Source organism: Pezoporus occidentalis, unplaced genomic scaffold (assembly GCF_034315485.1).
Source record: "Pezoporus occidentalis ecotype Australia unplaced genomic scaffold, CSIRO_AGI_Poc_V1 ctg55, whole genome shotgun sequence".
In the NCBI taxonomy this organism is placed as follows: Eukaryota; Metazoa; Chordata; class Aves; order Psittaciformes; family Psittacidae; genus Pezoporus; species Pezoporus occidentalis.
In genome coordinates, this window is record NW_026915888.1 from 2057194 (window position 1) to 2081456 (window position 24263).

The 24263-nt window shown below is 41.0% G+C and overlaps 1 protein-coding gene across 5 annotated transcripts in view; it reads left to right on the forward strand.

The window, feature by feature from the left end:
* Nucleotides 1-720: 720 nt before the first annotated feature.
* The window catches only part of LOC134173733 (core histone macro-H2A.1), a 43162-nt gene continuing 19619 nt past the window's right edge, over nt 721-24263 (forward strand). For 3 of the 5 annotated variants that reach the window (XM_062638069.1, XM_062638071.1, XM_062638072.1), the window contains exons 1-4: nt 721-866; nt 8741-8941; nt 20100-20206; nt 21680-21877. In XM_062638069.1, the coding sequence (XP_062494053.1) occupies nt 8770-8941; nt 20100-20206; nt 21680-21877 (477 nt within the window). In that variant the 5' untranslated portion in view covers nt 721-866; nt 8741-8769. The remainder of the gene's footprint in view (nt 867-8740; nt 8942-20099; nt 20207-21679; nt 21878-24263) is intronic. The other 2 variants (XM_062638068.1, XM_062638070.1) reach the window with 1 other exon arrangement.

The window sequence follows — 24263 nt, forward strand, 5'->3', positions numbered from 1 at the left end:
TTGAGCTTGGCTTGCGGAGTTGCGCATTGCTTTTACAGGCTCCACACACGCAGCCTTGTGTGTACCACGTCTTCTCACCCTTTACTTCACATACCCTTTCTGAAGAGATGCTTCTCAGACCAGCCCCAGGGCAGTGAGGGTCACCCGGCTGGGGGAGCAGCAGCACCCCAGCACTCCCAGCTCCAGGACATCCGCATCACCCGTCTGGAAACTCCTCAGAAAGCTTCATCTGGGGCCTTTGTGAAATGGCAGCACTTTTGTACAGGGGAGAGCAGCCCGAGCGCGTTCGCCTCGCCCCAGCAGCAAACCATACAGTCATTCTGCTCTCCCCCCCCGATCAAGAAGCTCCATTTCGGAAGGGATGCAGCATTAACCCCCGCTTTGTCCTCCCCGAGGAAGGTTTAGGAGCGAACACACACAATGGCCAGGCGCCGCTGTGGAGCCCTTCACGGAGGGACGAGGCTTACTCCACAGACAAGCAAGACTCCCTCCCACACGGCAGCCAGCCGCCGCGGGGGCTGGGGAGCCTTATCCGCCGGGCTGCGGGGAGCCGAGGAGGCGTTGTGGCAAAGCGGGGGACCCCGCACCGCTGCCGGTAGCGAGCCGAGGACCCCCCCTCACAAAGCGGGTCCGTGAGGGGAGGAGCCCCGCGCGGAGGAGGGCGCGCGTGGAGCGGCCGTTGGACGCGAGGGGGGGAGTGGGATGTGACGCGCAAGGGGGCGCGCAAGGCATTGTGGGAGCTTGGCCGCCAGCCCGTTGAGCCGTTCCCGTTGGCCCCGCAGGCGGAGCGGAGGCAGCGGTGGAGGCAGCGGGAGCGGGGCCGCCGCCGGCCCACGGGAGACATCTTTGCCGCCGGAGGCCGTGCTGTAAGTCACTGCCGCGGGAGGAGCGCCCGCGTTAGCCTTGGCTGTGTGGGGAAGGAGGAGGAGGTGGGGGTGCCGGGATGGGTTGTGAAGGAGGTGGGGTCCTGCTCCCCCCCCCCCCCCCGCCTCAGTCCTTCCCTGAGGCAAACCGGGGCCCGCACCGTGCGCTCTGTCGGTTCCGCCGCTTCTCGTTGCTCCTCGGGTGAAGCCGGGAGATCCGCCCCGCTCCCCGCGAAATGGTGGCAGCGGGGTTCTGCCGGTGTGGAGTCCGCCGCGGGGCCGTGGTGGCGGGTGTGGAAGGAGCGCAGCGGGCTCCGGGCAGGGCTGGGGGTGCTGAGCCGCGGCCCCTCGCCTCTCGCCGCCTTTGCACGGGCGCGTTTTGAGTCTTTCCCACCGCGGGCAGGAGACCGTGATGGGGAGAGACCGCGAGTGAGAAGCAGCAGGACGTGTTTTCAGTGTGCTTCACTTTGGGATGAAGACGCTGTGGCGTGAAAGTTACCTGCCAGATGTGAATGACTTCGTGACAAAACAGCCAAATGCCGCTTATTAAAACCACAAGCAAAAGCTTCAGAGATTGGTGGAAGTAAATATTCAGCTAGAAACAGGGTCTCTTATTCTTTTAAGACTGTCACTTCTTGTATAGCCCGCAATATGTCTGCCTGCAGGATCTGAGCAACCTATACGGACTGTCTGGGTGTGGGTGTTCCTCATAGGGGACTGCAAGTACTGCAGGGCGCAGGTGGATGCAGGTTCCTAAGGCTCTGCACAAGGCATAATGCAGGAGCGCCTGGATTTAGACCAGACACTGGTGTGTTTCTGCGTGTAAAAGACACGGAGGGGAACAAACTGTTCCTGTAACTTGTATCTTTCTATAATCCTTTTGTTTCCTCTGTAATCTTTAAAAGTAAGTTGCAGAAGGGGCATGAAGGCTGCTGAAGCCAGCTCGTATGCGAGTAGGGGTGATGTAAAGCTGAGGTTGCTTCGTTGTTGTTGATGGAAGGAGACCGGTTGTTGAAATATAGTTGGATGATACTGGTTATTTATCTCTTGACCATACAAACGAACAACCATTTTTTTCCCCCAGGATTGTGTGTGGCTGTCACTTAGCAACAGGTCTGTAGGGAACTTTGCAGATCCTCTGCCTCCCCCTTTCTGAAGAGCAGAAGAAATAAATAAGCTCAGGAGCAAGTGAGCAATTAGTAAAACCAGAACCTGGGTTCTTAGGTATAGCCCAGAGTTACAAGATTTAATTGGGAACAAGAAAGTTACAGTTGCTTTGAAAAGTGTTTCTTACTGCAGTTGGTTATGGGATACTTTGTATCTACTGGTCCATAGCAAACTACCCAATGTGTTTGGGGTTTTGGTGGAGTTTTTAAGTGTTCTGAAAGAACGGAATTACAAGTTGTTTACTTAGTAACGGTGCGTTATTTTGCTATGTATCATAACCTTTCACACTGAAATCATCTAGATCTTCTGACTTCCTAAAGAGTAACTTTGTTTTGCTGTGTGTAAAGCATACCCTTCTGATTGCCAGTAAAGCCGAATGTTGACAGTGTAGATTAAGCCATAAGCGGTCTAAAAACTAGCAATAAGACTGGAAATTCGCTAATGACATTAACACAGAGTTCAAGCTTAAACACTGCTTATTTTATAGATCAACATTAGCAAAAAAAGAAGTCTACCACTGCAAACTTAGCCTTAAAAGAAATCGGCATGTTGAAATTTGTCCTTAGGAGCTGTGGTGTTCTGCAGGTAAAATTCCAGTGCACAGCAATGGTATTCCCTTGATAAGATAGGTGATTTAGTCACAGTCCGGAAGAATGGTCCAAATCTTGTGCTTTCAAAGAAGTTCACAAGTATTTTTGTACAAAATCCTTTTCATACATCCTTGATCCTGTCAACCAGGATCAAAGCCTGCTGTCTCTTCTGCATAAAAGGTAGTCCTGCCCCAGTGAGATTATGAACTAGGGATAAAGGAACAGGAATGGGGAACTTATGCCCCAAGAGATAAAAAGAGCCTTCAGAGAGAGCCTCTCTTGGGAGAGGGAATATCGACCCAGTGGGCAGCACAGTGAGCATTAGGTTTTGTCAGTTCAGTGCTTCCTAGTGGTAAAATCAGAAGAGAAACATGTAGCGTTTGTGGAAAACTTGCTGGCTTCTTGGGGTAAGATGCTATAAACACATCAAGAAGCTCCAGTTTCTTACCCAGGCCCTTTCCGAAGAGAGGATGGTATGATTCAGATCATGGTCCTTGCTCCAAAAGGAATGATGTTAGAATCATGCCATTAATGGTCTCCTCAGCAGATTGAATTTTTGCATTCCCTGCCTCAGCAGTATAGCATCTAAGTTTCACTCTGCATCTGGATTTTTCCTTGGGAAGCATGCACATGAATTCTTTATTGCATTTTGTTTTCTTCCAAAAATGTCAAGGGGCAAAGAAGTTTTCAAAACATTCTTTAAAACACTTTTTCTGAACATCAAATTCATGAATGGTCAAATCATTTAAGATCCTGCATCAAATTTTATGCTTCCTACCTAGCAAACAAAATGCTGTAGTGTACAAGTGGGCTGGATTTCATGCAGTGCTCCCAGCAGTGGTCAGTGAAGACAATTGTATTTACATTTTCCTGACTATTGGTGGCAAGATGCCCAGCTAAAATGCTTGTCATACTCCCAGTACTGTTGTCAGTGGAGGTTTGCACCTTGAGGGGATATTTGTTTGGGGCTTCAGACCCATTGTGGAAGATGGGGACTTTTGCCAATTTAATACAATTGTGCAGCAGTATTTTGTTTTGCACACAGATTTGGGGAAAACGTTGTTCTTTTCCCCATCATTTACATTATGCTATGGGAATTCTAGTTTGTAACAGAAAGTACAAGTATGCCTATTGGGCATTCCTATATGAGGAATGTTCTCTCAGTTTTCCAAGTGAAAATAAATCTACATAAGGTGCTATCTTTTCAGGTGAGAAATTAACGTAATGCTGGAAGGGCTGTTTCACAACCAGTTTTGCTCCTCTGTCTGTTTCAAACCACAAAGAGTTACTGCTTTGATAAAACACTTAAGCTAGAATTTGAGATCCCATCAGATCAAACGATAAGGGACTGATTAGCTCTTCATTTATTACCATCCTATCTATAAACCACAGTCACAGGTTGAGATGCTGTTGTGCTAGGCAGATGTTATTAGAGACCATTTAATACCAATTCCATAAGCAGTGCACTTTGTAAATATGCCAGACTAGCTTCTGATTAGCCAAGGACAGAGCAAGTTAGTTGTCAAAGCAAATTCAAATGCACCTTTTCCAAAAGTGTTCAGTGAGCAGCTCTTATTATTGAACATAAATAAAAGGAAGAGAGAATGGCAGCATTTACTTGTTAATCTTTTGAAACAGTGTAAAGAAAATAGCATTGCAGTTAATCTCTTGTGATATAAAAATGAACTTTCCATCACAGTTTTTGTCCTGGAAAGAAGAGAAGAATAATCACTATATCTTAGTAATTTTTGTGCTATAGTAATGTTCTCCTGGATTTCACTACACTTACTGATGTGATGATGTAGATATAAATTAGATCATCTGTTTGCTGAGTGTGGATAATACACCAGTGTAAGCCCATGAGGCCAGGAGCAGCATTCATAGTAATTCGTTAAGTCATTAAGAACCACTACCTGAAAGCCATTAATAGCAGGAGGTTTATTACTGCTTCTTTGATGAAGGTGTCAGATTGACTGAGCTAATGAAATACTGGTATTTGGAAATCAGGTACCACTTTACCAGGATGTACAGACTGTACTTTGATAGGGTTTTAAACCTTTCAGAAAAACAGATGCCTGTGTGCATTTTAGGAAGATGGTATTTGAAAGTGTGGTTTAGCAGAGTATCTATCTTCACACAGGAACAGCCAGCCAACCAGAGTTACTACAGAAAGAAAATGTTAATCCTGCAGCTTTCATCACTACACCTTAATATTACTTTGTTTCATAGAAAATGCATTACTGGCTTGCAGAGATGTGGCTGCAGAGCAGCTTTGTAGCTTGAAACTTTGCTGTGAGCCAAACTAATATATCTTCAAATTCTCATTTCTGTGACTCTTGTTGCAATCTTGACAGGGTTTTCCAGAGGCTATGACTCAGGTGCTCAATTCTGCAACTAGGGCAAGCTGTGTCCAAGCCTGGCAGAGCCATTGAAGAGCACAGGGTTAAATTTGATTGAAAGTCGCAAGCCGACTCCTCAGTGATAACCCCTCCTTATCACAGTGATAATTTAGTGAACTGTCCCATTAAAACAAAATCATTTTAGTGTCAAATCTTTGAAGACTTTGCAATGTATTTGGTAAAGTTTCTCAGAAATTCCATGGCAAAGGCAGCAGCGGGGGCAGAAAGGAAAGGCCTGGTGCATTGACTGTCACTGATGGTGATTTGTTTAATTTTTTTGTCCTAATTACCCTGCTCAAATCTTGTCTGAACCATGGCACGTGTGATAAGGTTCCCTTTGGTTGCCTCCTTCATCTGCTGGCTAGCAGTGACTCAGCACACAGCTCTGGTTCACTAACGTTGGCAGCATTCCAGAGTTTCTGGCGTTACAAAGATAAACCTTTTGAGAACATGTAAGGCATACGATTTTCTTTGGTTTTTGAACTCTTGCCATGCTCCTCACATTGAACTTTAATACATTTTTTTGGTAACAGTTGCAAGTGAAATCTTTTCCCTTTCCCTTCTCTTCTGCTATGGAGAGCCAGGAGTAGAGAAGAGACTGGAAGATTGTTGGGCCATCCCTCAGCTCAAAGGTAGAACAGAAAGGTTCTCCAAAGTAATGATCTTGAATCCATAATTAAGCCCCAAAAGGGTCTTCCATGAAAGGCCCTCTTTTTCTCCCCCTTCTGAAGTACATGGTTGGCAAAATTAAAAGTGGTACTTAAAACTTAATTGGAATTTCCCTTCCCCCATCCCCAACATCTAGCAATACAATGATTGACTACATGTAGGAGTGGGGTCCATGAGACAGGAAGCTCTGAAGCTCATCTTTATCACATTTTACAAATAAACTTTCAGCTAGAAAGCTCTTTAATATACAGTGTAAGAGGATCAGGTTAATTGTCAAGATAGGTCCAGGGTTATCCTGAATATTAATGAGAGGAATGTGACCAGGAGTATAAAATAGAGAGGGAAATAAACCTCTAGAAATTGCAGAAGTGATAAATAAGCTTATTATGAAAGAAGAAAATATGCCATTTTATATATGGGGAGGTGTTAGGTAGCTGCAGATGACAGAAGACTTGAAGGTACTGAGTAGAAATAGTATGTTAAAGGGAAGAACCTCTGGACATCAGGTGAAAGAGGTTGGAAATCAACAGCAAAGTGTTTTGCTCAAGGGTGATATAAGGGAAGTCAGTTTAGTGTGACTGATGATGACAGTATGTTAACAACAAACTTAGCATTGCTCTAGATAGGTGATATGTATCCGGAGACAGTGATATACAGTACCCATTTATCTCAGTGTGTGAAGGAACCACTTCCTTCTCTATGAATAGTCATTTTCTTGGAACTAAAAATGAAGGGGCAGTGCTCTTTCATCTCTTCCTGTCTCCAGCTACAGCACAGCTGTGTGTGTCCCAATTGGATTTTTAGATTGGGTGAGTTGTACTTCCTCCAGCTCCCTCAAAGCCTCTTTGGCAGTAATTTGGTGTTGCTACATCATCCTTTGATCCAAATATTACAGCGGCTGGTGGCTAGATCACACTCTCCTAAAGGGGAAAAAAAACTCACAACATTAGGAAGTAGTAATTTACATATACTCTTCCAGTTATTCTGACTATCCCATAAACTCATAAGCCACATGGTTCGTAGAAGCTTCCTGCTTGCAGGTTTTATCTAGAAAAATCAGGGGTTTCATAGTTCGTGTATCAGTTCCAAAGCAAAGGAATTATGGGGGAAGCTAGAAGCACAGGTATTTCTAATGCCTGCTTTCCCTCACTCAACATTTGTGAGGTTAGACATGCCTGATATTGATGGAAATGGAATATGAACTGTGAAAATAATTTCTGGCAGAAAGTCCATAGCCAACTCAAAACCACACCCAGCTTTGTGCTAACAAAGAACTAACTAGAGGAGAACACACAATTAAATGGAAAGGGTTTTGAAGCCAGTTGTACTTTCCAGTTAGTTTCTCAAGGCAAGAAAATGGGCTTTTGTCCTCTTCATCATAGAATAATAGTTATTACAAAGCTGAGCTCACAACAGAGCAAAGGAGAAGGAGCCCTTTTGATGGCTTCCCCCTTCTGCAGTTTCCTGTCTGTTTTCTGACATATTTCATAAATGTAGCGTGACTTGACTTTCATCTGAGCTACTAAGATAGGATTGTTTTCTTTACCTCTATCAAGCAGTAAACCCATTGCATTTATTTTAATTAATGCGCTATGCAAGTACAGACTCTTTCATAAGTGAAGCATGGAAGCAGAAAGCAAAGTGATGTTTGATACATTTCTTTAGTTATCCTGAGTGGTCCTCGTTGACAGTTATGTAGTCTGAATGCTAGTGACTCACTGAGATGTAAAAGACTGGAGGACATGTCAGCACAGAACAGAAGTTGCAAAACTGAGAAGTGGGGTTGGTGAACCTGTTCTGCTTGCCCCATTGTGGATTCAGATGTATGGCAAATACAGTTAGGTTCATAAGGAGAGAATGCAGAATAAAACAGGAAACCAGAAAGGCAAAGCAGGCTTACAGGGGCTCCATTGTGGAGTCTGCAAACACACCTGCAGATTTGCATTTGTATTAGGTAGGATTTGTGCAGCAAGGAATGAACAAAGATGCACAGAGGTATGTGCATCACTGATACATGCCTCTGGTTTCCTTAGAGTTCAGCCTCAAGGGAGGGAAAGGTGGGGACTGTCTCCTTTCCTCTGAGTTAATTTCAAAACTTAGCACATTGCCTAAACCTTTAAAGATACTTTGAGAGTTTGTAAACCCTCCACCTCTTTGGATTTGTCAGCTTCTATTTACAGGCTGAGCAGAAATGAAGGAGAGAAAAAGAATATGCTTGACAGCTGTATCAGCAGTAGGACATCTCCACTGAGATGAACTGAGATACAGTTGTCAGATGTGCTGGGTGCTTAAACCACCGTTATGTTAAGGAAAGGTGGCAGATGGAAGTTCATCAGCTTCCTAGAGGGCATGTTGAAGCAGTATGGTCATTGATGTGGAGGTAGTTGGCTCAAATCTAAAGGGATTAATTTCAGATCTATCTAAAAATAGAACATTTAGTGTATAGGAAATGTGTTTTGCTATGCATAGGCTTTGTTCTATGAATTCATACATGCTTGAAAAAGATCTAGTTTTTTGAGGAAGGTGAATCCATTTTATGCAAGCCTTAGTGGGTACAATTTTTCCTAGTTAAGAACATAGTTATTCATGAGCATAACAGTCCTACCACAGCTGTGCAAATGCCCAGTCAGGAGTTTTTCCCAGAGAGCAAAGGGTTGTGTCCTTGCAGAAAGCATTCTCCACTTTAATGCGGAAGCTCTATTCTGCATTAGGTAGTTATCACACTGTGCTGCATTAATGGTACTGGCTTCTATCTGTTAGGAATTTCAGAAAAGTAATTCCAAAGCAAATTTATATGAAATAATTTCTCTGGCCTATATATTTACTGTATAAATTTATGCTGGGATTGCAATGGCAAATAACTTTCCACAGGATGTTTATTTTAGGTTCTTATATCTACTCTAAAAAGGCAACTTGTCTGTATGTTTTAAGCACCCCAATGCATTGCCTATCCCAAAATACTGCTCTATCTAGAAATTCAATATGTGATATTATAGCATCAGTCCTTATTGATAACCTTTTATTTCTATTTTGTTTCCTTCCTAATATGTAGAGTGCTGTTCCAGAGCCAACACAGACAAAATGTCCAGCAGGGGTGGAAAGAAGAAGTCAACCAAGACTTCCCGTTCCGCAAAGGCTGGGGTCATATTCCCTGTTGGAAGAATGCTACGTTACATTAAGAAAGGCCATCCCAAGTACAGAATTGGTGTTGGTGCTCCAGTGTATATGGCTGCTGTACTGGAATATCTGACTGGTAGGTTTTGCTGAACAATGTGAAAGTAATAATACAAACTGAATTCTGCACAAGGAAAATGAGAAAGAGCCTCTGATTTATTGGTGACTAAGAAGTTGTAGCTGAAGTGCGTGCTTGGTGATCACACATCTAAGCCAAAATCAGGGTATCCCCTACCCTTGCCTCAGCTTGGAGGGCTTTTGTGCATTCCAGCACTGCATCTGCTTTGACATGTAAACACTCTTCTTCCACATAGGCAGGCAGAGGGATTTGTTAATATCAGTAAATAAGGGCTGGGCTTACAGTGTTGCAGCGCTTCCTGCTTCAACTTTGTGCCTGGTGGCTTTGCTTGGGTTACAATTGTCTGTTAAGCATATACATTCCTTTTACATAGAGAGTTTCTCAGTGTTTATTTACCCAGGGCTGAGGTTGCTTACAGTGTTGTTTAATGTTGAATTTACAGATTATTTTTGAGACTGCATATGCTGCTTCCAGTTTGTTTGCTTGAGTCTGTGTATAAATGCACACTGTTGTTCTGTCCTGCATCAACACAGCTTATTTGCTTGCATGTGTAGTCCTTTTATGTTCCTCTCATCACATGAGAATGAGAACACCTTAAGTCATTATCTTCTCCTCACAGTACCTTCTTGGAGGAGAATGGAACTGCTATTTTTCCTCCGTTTAGAAAGGAGTTTCAGAGGAAGAAAATGCTTTGCCAAAGGCGTACACAACTAGACATGGAAGTAAAGATCTTTATATAACAGTTCTCTAAAAACAAAACTTAAAATATTGGATTTACCCCACAAACAACGATACAAAAGTATTCTTTTAATGGAAAACTAACCCCAACTGCAATAGCAGCAACATATGGGCTTTTTGCAATATTGGCTTGTTTAAAAAAAAAAAAAATTAAAAAAATGGATAAGAATAAATCACCAGTTCAGTCACATTCACATGGCCAGATTGACTTCTAAGTGTATACCTGTAGGCTAGAGATCTAGCAAAAAGCACAAGCGGTAGGTGGATTACTGTTTGGATAGAGATGCTGTTAGCATGATGAAGGAAAAGCTTGAATTGGATCTAATTTCTCATAGCAGTGTTTCTTTTTCCAGTGCATCTGCTTACATCAGTGTTTTGGTTGCAGCAGGTTCAAGTGTTTCAAGGGAGGGTAGTCTATGAGCTGTTACAGAGTCTCTGAGAAAGCAATGCAGTTTATTCTTTCTTTGACTTAAGCACATTGTAGCAAGATGTGGTTTAACTTTGCTGGAAGGAGCATTTTAAACTGACATGACCCTACTCTTAAGACAATTTTAGTTACATCTTATCATGGATATTGACATTGAAGAACAAAGTAGTCTATTTTATTATTTCTTTTTTTTTTTTTGCTGTGAAGTTTCTTCTTCCCTTAAAGATGAAGATTGGTAATATTAGAGAATAATAGAGAAGCTGTTTTCTGTAAGGTGTTCATATCACATTATTGAATTTTCTTAGCCATCAGATACCTTTCTTATTTCCTTCACTTGTCCATGCTCACAGTTTTCTTTATTTGGGCCTTTTATTTCAAAGAATTCTTTTAAACTTCCTAGATGGCCTTAAAAAAATTAACATTTCCTTCAGCTTGGTTCCTGCTTACAGCAATAACAACTCAAATAAAATGCTTCTTAGGGTGAAGGGTGCTTTGAATGCTGCCCTTTTAAAGAAGTAGAACAATACAGGTGAGCTTCAGCCACTGCTAATGAGCAGCACATGGTATTGCTTAACTCTTTGATTTAAAGCGTTTACTAAGTCACTGGTGGCTTGGCCAGCTGAGAATAGGCTGGGAAATGAAGGTGTTTCTGTAACTGCTGGGCATCTTGGGAAACTGTCTGAGGAGGTTAACAAGAAGCTGAAACCACTTGCTTCCTTGAGAAAAAGGGGGAAGGAAAGCTAAGGGGAAAGGTACCTTTTGTTTGTTTTTGTTTTCTTTCTTTAAATATGTTTAAGCTGGTTTTGTTGGTTGGGTTTTTTGCCTCCTCTGAAGGCAAGGTAGGTAGGCTTAGTATTTTGTGTCTCAGGGTTTTCTTTCATTCTTGTACATAAATGCATCTCAAAAGCACAGATGCTCTTTTCTTTCCTGAGTTAGCAATAGCTCTATGGTTTATGACTGTTTCAGTCTGGTGGTTTTAGTTTTTTTTCCCCCTTTCTCTTTCTGTAAGTTTTTCACACTCTATGTAGTGTAATTTTTTTTGCCTTAATGCTCAGTATGTTTTCTGAACTTCGGGTCATTTATTTTTTCCAGTATAATTCAGAAACACTCCCTTGAAATGGGATGCTTGGAGCTTTTTTGTTTGTGTTCTTTTTTACCTCTTGTTAGTTATTACTTCACAAACCCAGAGAAATCCTGACTTCTCTCCAGGAGAGCTTTTAAAGGTGATCATGCCAGCACATGATCTGAGACTAAATCAAAGCATTTCAACCATTTCAAAGTAAAAGCAGGAACGTGACATAATAGGAAGGAGACCATGTGAAGTGGCATGCTAATAAATTGGCTACATCAAAAACCTGATCCTGTGCATTCAGGAAGGAGAGAAGAAACATAAAATATCAAAAACAGTTGTAGGAAAAAAGAACTTCAGAAAAGACCATGAGGGGAAATGGCAGGGATGTGACCTAATAGAAAGGAACCTACCAAGGTTTGAAAACAGTCTCGTGTGTGCAGAATATGGCACTGATTTTAATCCTTTAGAAGATGAAGTGCTAAATTTTGCTGCCTTTGCTAAAGCAAATTTAACTCTGTATCTGAAATTAGCCCATAATGTGCTCAGATCTGAAGTTTTGGTTTGGTTCAGTTTGAGATTTGAACTTCTATAATGCTTCCAGCTGTTCAGACTTGGAGTTCTGTTTGGGATCCATCTGTAGTTGTGACTTTATCCACTTGGTACTTTGACATGGTACACTGTTACCATGTGTATACAGCTACTCATTAAAAGTGAAAATATATGGTCTCTAATTCCCTGTAGTGCATGGGCCCATTTGTAATTTAAGCTCTTCTTCAGTCTATGCCCAATGAAATGCTTTTTCAAACTACATTTATGCTGTTCTTACTTTTGTATTTGCCTGTTCATACACAGTACAGCTCCACTAGCAGGAGCACACACAGTTTTAGCACGTAGGAATTAGTCTGGTTGCTTCAGTTGCTGTGAACTAAAAAATGTGTGTCTTTGCTGTGCTAAATTTCAGTTGCTTAGCTTCTGACAGCTTCATCTACAGGGGCTGGCTGCAGTGCATCTTCCCTCTGTTGTCTGTTATAGTAACTTCAAAAGTAATCATAATAAAACTACTGTTATTAGATGTACAATTTGTCTTCTGGCCTTCAGCTAATAAAGTTTTCTTTATCTTCCATTTAAGTATACTTGACATAAAGAGGCTGCACAGCAAGTATTCTCCTCCTATTACTTATTCACTAAAGGTTCTTCTTCCTTACAAGTAATATTACAGTGTAATTTTCTCATCAGCATACTCAGTGTATGCAGTTTGGTTTCTTAAGCATACCACCTGCTTATTCTTTCCTGCTTTTCATCTAAGGAAATAAAGTGTAATGTCCACTGTAAACAGGATGTAAATGTCTATTCATGGGTGAATGTGCAGAAGGTACCTTTGAATTTTACCAGTATTGAAGCAAGTGTATGTACTTCCTTTCTTTAGTCTGGAGGAACAGTGTGGATGCTGACGAGCTAGAATGCAAAGTTCTTATTTCTTTGCAGTAGCACTTCATGCAGTGCTGCCTGTCTTGCAGGGATTAATCAGCATATTTGATTACTTTCTGCTTCTACTGCAGAACTAATCTTAAGCATTATCACCTGCTTTAAGATTGTTTGGTGTTAGTAATTGCTTTTGTTTTCTTTTGTTATTGTGGCACTTGTTTACAATGGTTCATCTCTTATTTATCTTCCATAATGTGTACTGCAGAAAACTGCAATCCACTCCTTATTTGCTCTGCAAAGTAGTGCATCAGTACCAGTTTATGGGAAGAGAAAAATACTAGGTCAGTCCAGAGGATGGCCACAGACTTCACTCAGATGGAGTTGTGTGGCTTGTATTTGTCAGAACTGGTGCAGCCATATGTGTAATCAGGTATGTTTCTTTCAGATGTATAGTTTGCACAAGTTACAATCTAGTCCAAACTTTCTTACTAACTGAAAAAGATAGTCCTTTGCCCTTAAAAAAGAGAAATCTCTAGAGCATATTTAAAGGCAGCAAGAACCAGACCAAGTGATTTCTGCTCTCCCTGGCCCCCATCGTCTTCTCTCCACTGTAAATAATCTTCAGTTGCCAAAGTGTCATAGCAGATGAGGAGAGGGAGAAGTTTATAAAACAGCAGGAGAACAGGAATACAGAAGAAATGAGACTTTGATTTATATTTGTCCTGTACACAGTGAAGGAAGGTAGGAGAAAATGTTAAATGTCTGTTTTCTCCATTAGATTTTTCTTTCTCAACTGAATTTTTATTGCCCGTTGTGTACTATTGATCCTGTGTTTTGTTCAAGTGTAAAACAAGCACCTTTTGAATGCCACAGGTAGAATTGCGTCTGAGGCATTCTGGTACTTTCCTGAGTGTTTGTTTCCAGGCTTTGTGATGACACCAGAAACCCTTAATGGAGGTTCATGTGCTGAAGTTCAGTTTGTTGCATTTTCATCTTGATTAATTTTCGATGTGGAAAAGTTTAAGCCAGCTGCTGATAGTCTGCAAAATGAAAGTCCTTCCTCAATGCAGGAAGTTTCAGATGCTCACTTTCCGATGTGCAAACTGATCAACTTGAACTGCTTTTCACCTTTCGTGTTCTGCTTGCTGCTGAAAACTTTTCCAGGGCCACAGAGGAAAACAGTGCTTTGCCCTGTTTGTCAAAGCAAATGTACTGCTGAACTTCTGCTTGGAAGCAGAGGGGAGCTTAGAGGTCCACAGCAAAAAAGCATTAGGTTAAAAGCAGGTTCAAGTTCCAGGCACTCTGAGACTGCCATAAATAATGGTCCTTAGGGAGTAATGAAATTTAAGGAGATAATTAATTGACAGTATCTTGGTGATACTGTTGAAACATGCATTCACCACCAAGATACATTTCTTCTGTTTAAATGGAAGCACTAGTCCCTGTTATGGTGTTGTGCTACAAACTGTGTCCCAAAAGAGGTTTAAAATAAATTGGGGACTTGTAGCACTTGTGCCTTACTTGAGCAAGCATGAAACTACCTCTTCAGATCCTGTGTGGCTTTAATATGGATCACTACTGCACCTAAAATACAGCAGGGCTGTTGATGGCAATAACCTCACAAGCAGAGACCTTTTGAGAATGTCAGCATAGCAAAGCTCCTTTGTAACATTCCTCTTCTAGATAAGACTTGTGTCATGAGAAGTGAGATTGTCATGATTGCTGTGCTTGTAAAAAGTGCCTCTTTAGATACAAAGCTTTGCACTGTTAGCAGTTGAATGACCAACTTTCTGAACTTACAAATGCATGAATTGATCAGCTTCAAATGAATATAAATGAAGTTTTCTCTCACCAATATGCCCTGCCTTGGCTCCAGCCCTGTAAACACGTATGCGCCTGTTTTATCTTGCAGTTCCATAAACTTCAGCTAATATCCGACTTAAAAAAGCTAAGCCAATAGAGAATTGCTTACTTGATTAGTTGTCCTAGTGTATTCACCAAGCTACACAGATCAGGATAGATGAAAACCAATAAAAGACAAAGCATTTTCTCATAATAAAAGCCCCATCATTGTATACTGATATGTCAGTATAGATACTTAGCTCAGAGGGATAAATATGTATCAGAATTTGCATTAATAGTAAACCAGGAAATTAAAAGACTTAGGAAGTTAAATAATATTGGATCTCTTACCAAAAAAAAATAAAACATGGATGGTATTAAAGTGTAGAAAAGAGCTGAAGTGTGAGGCGCATCAGAAGGCTCTAAGTGGAAGTGGCTTTTGTGGCCTGAACTTGAGTTTTATGTAAACAGCAGTCTGTCATCTGCCTCACAGAAATGCAAAGCTTACAATAACTTGGCACAGTTACAGGTTCTCCTCTACAGGGCCTAGTTTTGATAGAGCTCAGACGCTAAAGACTTGGTTTGGGGTTTTTACTGTATCCAATGAGAATGATTGTCCTGTTGAGAGTTAAGGTTTCATCGAGGCTTGTTCAAAGCAGTAAAAGAATTGATTTTTCACTGCATCAGATTTCCATGACTTTGAACCAAGGCTGAGAACTGTTTTATTGGAATGTGTAAGAGGGAAAGTGTTGTTAAATGATTCTACTTTCACTCTCGCAACTGCAGATTCCAGGGGGAGTGGGTGGAATACACAGAGAGAAGAATGCAGGAAACTCTGAACAGTCGTGGTTGATTGGGTTAAAACCTTCCGGAATCATGGAAAATAATTCTGAAGTCAATAAAATCCTGATGGAAGGATGATTAATTTAAAGTACAATAACCAGACTCCTTGTCATGTAGTTGGCTTTGTAGAGAATATGTATTTTCTCAGTGGAATTGTATCAACATCCATTTTTTTTTTCATTTCTGGACATTGTTTTCAATTTGGTCCTGAGGAGAGGGAGGCTTCACATGCTTTTTAGAAACCCCTGACTTGTTCCTGTTGGAACTTGTGTGTGCAGGAATTGGCTTTGTGTCAGCACATCACCTGTTAGTTGTTAAGAGTTTACTTTCAAAGCTATGATTTCATCTCCCTGAAGAGAAGGTGGACAGAAGGGTTCAATGCAACAGCAGGGTTTTAGCCGGAGATGTAAACCAAAAACAGAACAAAAGCATTTTGGGGATGAACTCAGACCAGGTTCAGTTGAGTATTTACATTTATAAAGCGTTACAGCCTGGAATGCATGATAAGCTAAAGGCCTTGTCATTGAGGCTTTAAGGGAGTTATCTTCAGTAATGACCAGTAATATATTGTTTGAAAATGAGGATAAATGAACTAGAGTGGGAGAAGAATGCATTTGCCTTTGTTTCCATCCAGGTCTGTGGTTGCTACTGTGCCTGCTTTGTTTTGGTCTAATAGTAATCTGTTTCATTTTAACCTTGTATGGAGTTCTTGTTCCAAACTGCACCAAGTGTTATGAAATACCAAAGCAACGGTATTCAAGGCAGAGTCATACCACTGCAAAACAGGGAAGTGCAAATAGTGAGATTGGGAGCTTGGGAGGATGTCCAAGACATGACCAGGGTCTCTGCAAGTAAAGAATGAGGAACTTGCCCTCAAAACTTGCTTCAGGATGAGGTTTCTGTGGAGGCTTTTGGTTGTGTTTGAGTAGGAAATGCCTTGAATAGCTTTTCCTGTGGTCTTATCTCAGGCTGAAGTACAAAGATTCACAACCTGGTTTAAAAACTTTAACTGAACTTTAAGAAACTCAGCACAAGAAAAGCAGTTCTAATTCAAGTGCAGAGACAAGGCTTAGAACAGCTTTCACTACCCATAGCCATCTGCCTGGTTCTGTATGTTACAGAGGGTTTTTTTCAAGTGATACAAGAAGTGCCTTTAAGTTAAATTTTAAGAGAAAATTTCGTAACTTTTAAGCCTTTCTCTTCCCACTTTAATCTTCCACTTAATGATGACTGAAAAGGAAAAGATTAATCATAGCTATGTCTTTTAAATCACGTTGATGTGTTCATCTTAGAGTCAGATTTCGAAAGCTACACAAGAGCTGTCCATACATGAATATATCCCATGCTGGCATGGCATTCCTAATCAATTTTTTCCTTTCCTAATCATGTACTTCTCCCAGCTTTTTCACTGGATGGTTTCATACCTGCAGTTAAAGCTATACATGTTCTGCTTTTTTTTTTTGTTCAAATCATTGAAAAGCACAGGAAAAGTCACTTGTGGAAATGTAAAGAGTATCTCTTCATATTGACCTAAGGTTTCGGTATGTATTAAACTTAAAATATTGAGTAACTTTTATATTTTCCTCATTTAAAACAAAAATAGGGATTTTGGTGTTCAATCCTTCTGTAAAGCGTGTCTCAGAGTTGCCTTTCGCCTGAGTGGTGGTGCTGTAATTATTCTCTAGGGGGGAAATGCCTTGAGTCAATATATGAAAGGAATGGAATAGACATTATGCAACTTCCATCCTTTTTGTGAGGCCTCAGTTTTGTAAACTGTTCTTGTTTTGGTCTTCTGGCTGAATAAATACAGGCTGAGTCTGGCCGGGTAGATACAAGCTGAGTGAATCCTGATGTCATGGAAGCTCTTAAAACTTGCTTTTGCCTCAGCTCTCACAAGCAAAGCTTTTTCTCTTGATCCTGTTCAGTTGCAGGAGTTGATACTTTTGTGTTTGTTATTTTGCCACTGTTGGAAAGATTACCCTTAATGAAATAGAACTCCTCAATGACTCAACCTTTGCACCTGGTAGAATGGCACTTCCAAAGATAGGTCTGACCTAAGAATTGAGATCCAATCTCAATTTTTAAATACCTTTTCCCACCTACTACCCTTTCCAGCTCCACACCTAAATCGAGAATGATTATTCTGGCAATTTGAATCGGCTCCCTTGCAGAGAGAGATTTGACTCTAATTTAAAAGTGGTTCAAAACATGGATGAGAAACCATTTAAATCTTCAGAATTCAAGGAGCGTAAGAATAAAGCTGGCTGCAAGCAAAATACAGGCAAGTAGTCCAGCCCCCATCCAGACCCAGAAATTCTCCATTTCTAGCATCCGTAAGTGCTCGGATCTGTTGGGTTTGGATGAGGCTTGTCTCTGTCAATGCCAAATCAAAAATTGTTACCTATGTTGGCTTCAGCTCAAACACCTCCCCATCCTTTGCTTTTAAAGAGGGGAGAGCCGCCCTTGGACCAGCCTTGTGTGCACAGCTGAGTTCTGCTGGATCCCTCTGTGTACACAAGCAGTACTTTATTATTGGAGAGCCGAGGAGAAGGCCAGCAGAAAAATTCCACCCTCCATGCCCTCCTCCTCCTGTCTCCCTCTCCCCAAGCTCCACTTTTGCAGTCCTCAACACCAGTGCAAAGGGTTCTGTTCCTGAAAGGGAAGTGGGGTACCTCAACTTCCCTAAAGGACCATTAGAAAACTGTAATTTCAAAATGAGTTTCCTGTCCAAGGAAGAGGGCTTAGCACTTACAAGAACAGTTCTCCACTGTACAAGGCAGACATTTCAGTTTTATGAGGAACAAATAAAACATTCCTCTGTGCTTTACAGGCATAACACTTTCTTAGGCTCTTTAGTTACAAAATGACCTGTCTGCATAGTTATGCTGATCACTCGCAGGGAATAACACGGCCCAACTGTTTTAGCAATGCCTGATGCAGTGAAGGAGTGGAGGTGGGGGAAGCAGAGGCAAACCCAAACCAAAAAGTAGTCTGCTGCTTGCAACAAATCCATCCCATGCTTTTTAGCCATTAATAACGTCTGAGGTACAAACAGAACAACTCCTGATGTAGAGAGGTGGAGATACAGAATCGTCCTGAGGTCAGTGGGGATGCACAGGATGTACCCAGCTTGTCCATTGGAAGGTGAATCAGGTCTTGTGTCACAAGTGGCTGTATGCGGTGCTGAATGCAAACTAAACCACGCATATGCAAGCTGTGGCTTCTGAGAGTATGTGAAAAGGATTATGCCAGCTTAATGCAGTTCTTTGGAGGTGTGGAAAGCATGGTCAGGTTGACCTTACCCTGCTAATCCTGCTTTAAAAAGAAATTAGAGTAATAGTCAGCATGAAATGTTGAGTTTGGGAGGGCTTGGACTTAATATTCTGTCTCGTCCTGTAATAAAGTTAACTGTGCTCTTTGAAGAACATAAAACTAGTGAAAGCCTACCAAAATCCTTGATCAAGTTTAAGTGTAGAACCTCCAGAAGCAGCTGTCATAACTAGCTTATTATGGGACTTAGGATGAAAAGTAATTGGAGAATTATGTTAAACTTGGGCTAATGAGAAGCCATCGTCTGTGCTATATAGTATTACTTAAGATTTACTATGTGTTATGGTAAAGGTATGTGGTCATGTGGGCTTTGATTTTAGTCTTTTTCATTTCCAGATTAATGTCTTAATTCAGTTCTATTTGCCTGTACAGCAAGCTTATGGGAGAGTTTTCATGGTATAGTCAGTTGCTAAATGTAAAATCAATATCATAGCCTATTTTAATGTGAAATTTTATTATATTAGCATGTAATAGATGTAAAAAAGAAGGTTTGGGTTTTTTTTGCTTCCTTTTTCTTCAAACGCCACCAGTTTGCAAGAGGAAATGCACCAAAAGCAATAGTGAAGCACAGTCTGTACAGGAGATGAAAGGTTGGGTATAATGGAGACAGCAGTAGCACATAATTGCAGTTAGATAAACATGTTATGTCACTTCTTGAACTGTTCCCCTGACTTTCTTGTAATTAATAGCATTCTTTGCCTAAGGCTTGTTGAGTAGAAGACAGATAGGAGGTAATGCTGCAGCCTTTTGCTTCATAGATCCTTGCAGGGGAACAAGTTAATCGTTCCTAATTCTAATAAAAGCCATCATCTGCCCAGCTGTTAAATGTGTTTTGTCAGGACTGGAGATTTCTTCTAAGGGATAATTTACTAGCAGCAAACAAACATGATTCATCAATTACTTCTTCTGGACAGAAAGTTCTTCTCAGAGGAAAAAACAAAATCATTGTAGTGCAGCAGCAGAGTTTATATTTTTAGTGTCTTAACTTGGATGTGTGCTTGTATACTTCCATAGTGTTAAATGAGAAACTGGGAATAGCATCTTTCCCAGTGATAAAAGTAGAAGCAGTGCAAGCCAGAACTCATGTTTATGACAGGTTTGAGGTGAAAAAACCTATGGCATTTGTCCATCTAAAACTTTGTCACCTGGCAGGAGAGGGATCCTGGGGATGAGCACACAGTAGCCTTGAGAAGAACATTGTAAAGTCAAGAATTTAGGGGAGCTGCTTTAAAAGGACAAAAAAGTGAATACAGTTTAGACCACAGGACCTGAAGTGTGTATTGCATTCACCCTTCAGGGAGTAAACCTACAAAAAGAAAACTACACTTTTAGAAGTAGATACCTACTGATGGTATTCTACAGCAGGCAGGAATAACATGATGTAAATAAGATATCTGTTTGCATGGTTGCTAATAAATAACACATTGATTTCTCTTGATGATCACAGTGTGATTAAAAAGGGGCTTGTTTTTTTTTCCCAGCGGAAATTCTGGAATTGGCTGGAAATGCAGCAAGGGACAACAAGAAGGGTCGAGTCACTCCTAGACACATCCTGTTGGCTGTAGCAAATGATGAAGAATTAAATCAGGTGAGAAAGAACTCCACCGTGTGAGGGCCAGGATCTCCTTTAGGGCTTTTTAAATTGTCTTTCCATATAGCTGACTTGTAACTCAAGATCTCTGGTTATTGAGTAACCCACCAGGAATCAGCTCCTTCTCTCACTAGCACACTGCCTATGTAACTAACAGCAGCACTCAGCTTAATTACGCATTTCAGGACTCTTAAAATGTGCAGAATGCAATGGGGATGTAATATGACATTTGCTTGCACTATTACAACCACTTATGTTAGAGTTGGACATTGTCATAAACTCTACAAAGACACAGAGAAGATCTTGTAGATGAGGTTTCCTGGGTTTTTTTGTTTTCCCCATTACGCAGCTTAGGACTCGGTAAAACCTATCATGTTCCCATTGAAGTCCCTCACTGTGACCATAGAATTAAGAGCTCTGGAACTCTTGCAAGTCTGTGACCTTTGTAGATTTCAAGATACTTTTAACTTGGCCACAGAAAACTTGGACTTTGTTTTTGTTACAGTGCTATGGTGTCAGCCAGAGGCACTGGCAAAGATTAAAGCACCTTTGTGTGAGGTGCTGTAAAAAGGTACTTTTTCCAAAACTTTATATCATGATGGGGAGAATAATATCCCCAAACCACCCTCCTTCTGGCTTTGCCTGATAACACTTTCCACTCATCATCCCTTTGTAAGCCTGGAGCCTCACTGAGTTGTGGTTGGAGAGCAGTAAGCACAAATCAGAAGGTGGGGGTACCTGAGGGACTTTGTCACTATTTGTATTTTCCTGGATTGTGAATTAGTCCCCATTAGATGTATAAGAAATAGGTTAAAATGCTTTTAAATACAGAACATGATCTATTTCACCTCTGCTTTCAAAGGCTTGAATGAGCTGTACACTTTTGATACTATTTTCTTCAACTACATAAAGATTTTTTTGAAGAAAGATTTCCAGGTATAGAGATTCGTACAAATGTGACCCTATAGCTGAGGCTTCTTTTTCTAAGGAAAAAAATAAAAATAGTCTGTTTTAAAAATGCACTTTTAAGAAAATTCATCAGTTGGAACACACATTGGGTTCTCCACAGTGTGGTACCCATTGAAGTCCTGTATGATGGACTTTGGGATCCCATCTCTTTCTCAGAAGCTGCCCTCACGTCTGTGCCTGGGGCTGTCCTGTTTTCTCATAGCTGGGTAACAGTTTTCATTTCATGGCTTCACAGAAACAGACCTTGTGTGAGCCCAAGAGGCACTGATAGTTACAAGCATGTGTGCAAGAAGAATACATAATCCTTTTGTAGTTAAAATCTGATATGGGATCAGGTTCATTTTGTACATTTCATGTTCCTTCTTTAAGGACAATGTGTTGAGAAACATGCAAGAACCAATTAAATCTCAAGGGAACATACAGTAAATGCCATTTGCTATTGATTGGTGAGTAAATGCTGGAATTTGTCCCCTACAACTTGTTCTTATATTTTCTCATTAGCTATTGAAAGGGGTCACCATAGCCAGTGGTGGAGTGTTACCCAATATTCACCCAGAGCTGCTGGCAAAGAAGCGGGGGTCAAAAGGAAAACTGGAAGCCATCATCACACCACCTCCAGCAAAGAAGGCAAAGTCTCCATCACAGAAAAAAACTGTATCAAAGAAAACGGGCGGCAAGAAAGGGGCAAGGAAATCCAAGGTAGAGTAATCTGTTCATTTTAAACCCAAACAAGCTTATTAGTAGTAGCTGCAGGGAGTAGCATGGTCTGTTCCATGTGTTGATAGTAGTGATGACAGTACAGTGTAAGCAAATCCTGAAGGGAGTGCTGCCCTCTCTGTAGCAGAGCTGGAACCCTGACAGCCATCGGAAGTGGCATAGGTCTGCAGGACAGAGTGCAGACAAGCTGTAAATACACTGTATGAAACAGTCTTTAGGTGAGCAGAGGCTGAAGGCACCAGGAAACAGAAGAAGGGTTTGGGGAGGGTAAGTCATGCCTTACCCGTGACCGAAAAGATCATAGGAAGTGACAAGTGACTACAGGGGCACGTCTGCTGTGACTGTGCAAGTGCCTGCATTGGGCTGGGCAATGTGCACTGGCTTGGACTTTGTTCAGGTATTGCTATGGGCCTGCAAAAAAACAAAGAATCTGGGGTTGGGGTGGTTTTTGAACAGGTAAAGTCGAACTAAAGCAGCGTTTTGCAATTTTAAATGATGAATGAAAACAACAGCCTAAGTCACTTGCAAAAATGCCCTCAGCCGTTAGCATGTCAGAGTCCTGTTTTCAAGTTTTGCGGTTTTCTGTTGCTTATTGGGTTTTTTAATGCATTTTGGTTTGGTCTAGTTTAGTGTAAGGTTCCTCATAGCTGATTTGATGAAATCCAAGGAGTGAGAAATACCCCTGAAGTAGGATGCAATACTGCTTCCATCAGATGGCTGCATCAAAGAAACTGTATTGTTGGCTATACAGGATGTCTTTGGCTGGGCTGAAGTCCCACAAATGTCCTTCTCTGCTGTTAGTATTAGAGCTGAGACTAATCCATGTTTATTTGGGGGGGGGGGGGGGTATTTCCTAGTAAACAATGTAAGTCATTCACAATGAAATATGGAGGTGAGGGCAAGAAGAAGAGGAGCAAAATACGATTTTTCTTATGACAAAAGACACCCAAGAATAACATCTTATTTTTAAGCTGAGGAGAACATTCCTTCATTCCTTTTTCTTTGTTTGTAGGAATAGGGAATCTTTCTAATGTCTGTGTGTGACAAAGGATCTTTAGTTTGTTTTGCAAAGCAACTACTGTCAAGGCATAGGTTATGAAAATGGGAAGAAAAGTACACGATTTTCATATGAAATGAACAGTGCATGTGAAAAGTTGCTTCCAGGTCAAACAGAACCATGTGTCTCTGTTACTAATTACTTGGTCACTCAAATGATTGTTTCACTCTTGTTTTGAACTGTTGAATTTAGTTTTCTCTCTTAGAACACGGACTAGCTGACATTTCAAGTGCAGTGCTTCTAATAACCATGCACTAATAAGTTCCCTAAATCTGGATTTTTTTTCCCCTTACTTGATTACAAAAGCAGGAAGTCTGTTATAGGGTTCTGTTTTTCTTCCACACAATAAACTGTATTGTCTGCTTACTATATTGGTATTTGGCTAACAGTAAACTCCTGGGGAACTGAAATAGGGCCCATGAAAATCTAATTTCCAAAACATTTGTGTAAAGCAAAGCATGGTTACAGCTTCTAAAGCACCAATACCTTTGCATCAAAGTCATTTTAGTTGCTCAGCCACTGATTTAGTTTATATACTTTGGAAAGGGCCAATAGGAGAACAAAAAGGAGCTTAATATTCCAGGTGTGCTTTTTAGCTTCAGCACAGGTACTGCTGAGGCACCAAGTATTTATATGAAATCATAAGTAGTAATTTTAATTGAAAATATGAAATTATTTTTGGCACAAACTGACTTTATAACCACAGCAGTCAACTCACTGTCTCCATGAAACATCCCTTTCAAAATGTTCCTAATTCTCGTTTCTATTCAGTAAATCATTTCATTCCTGAAACCTGTTATTTTACCTCAGGAATACAGTTGAAAAAAGGAATGGTGGCGGAGGAGAACACCTTCTCCACCTACAGCTTTACTGGAGAGAATGGAAGGTGACAGTATTAAACAAGACAGAGAAAATGATTCAGTTCATTTCCTACTGCTAGGCAGGTAGAAAGTAGATGTGTTCTTTTAACCCTGCCTCTAAGGGCGGCCAGATTACAAAGCAGTATTTCTGAAACAGAACTTTGTGACACCTGGGAGCTCCTCTCTTTACAGAGAGAGAGAGAATTTGCACTCTGGCAAGTCAGGTTTTACCTTAAAATGAATGTCTATTCATACATATGAACAAATACATTATCTTTTTCCATATAAACCATTAAGAATCTGTTAAAAGTTTCAGGTTGTTTGTTTTCTTATTTAAGACAACTGTCTTCTGAAGTGTGCACTGTGGTAGGCAAGAAAAGACTAATGTGGATATATGGACACTGAGGTCGCTTTTGCTATTGATTCCTTCAGCTGTAATCAGTCACTTCAG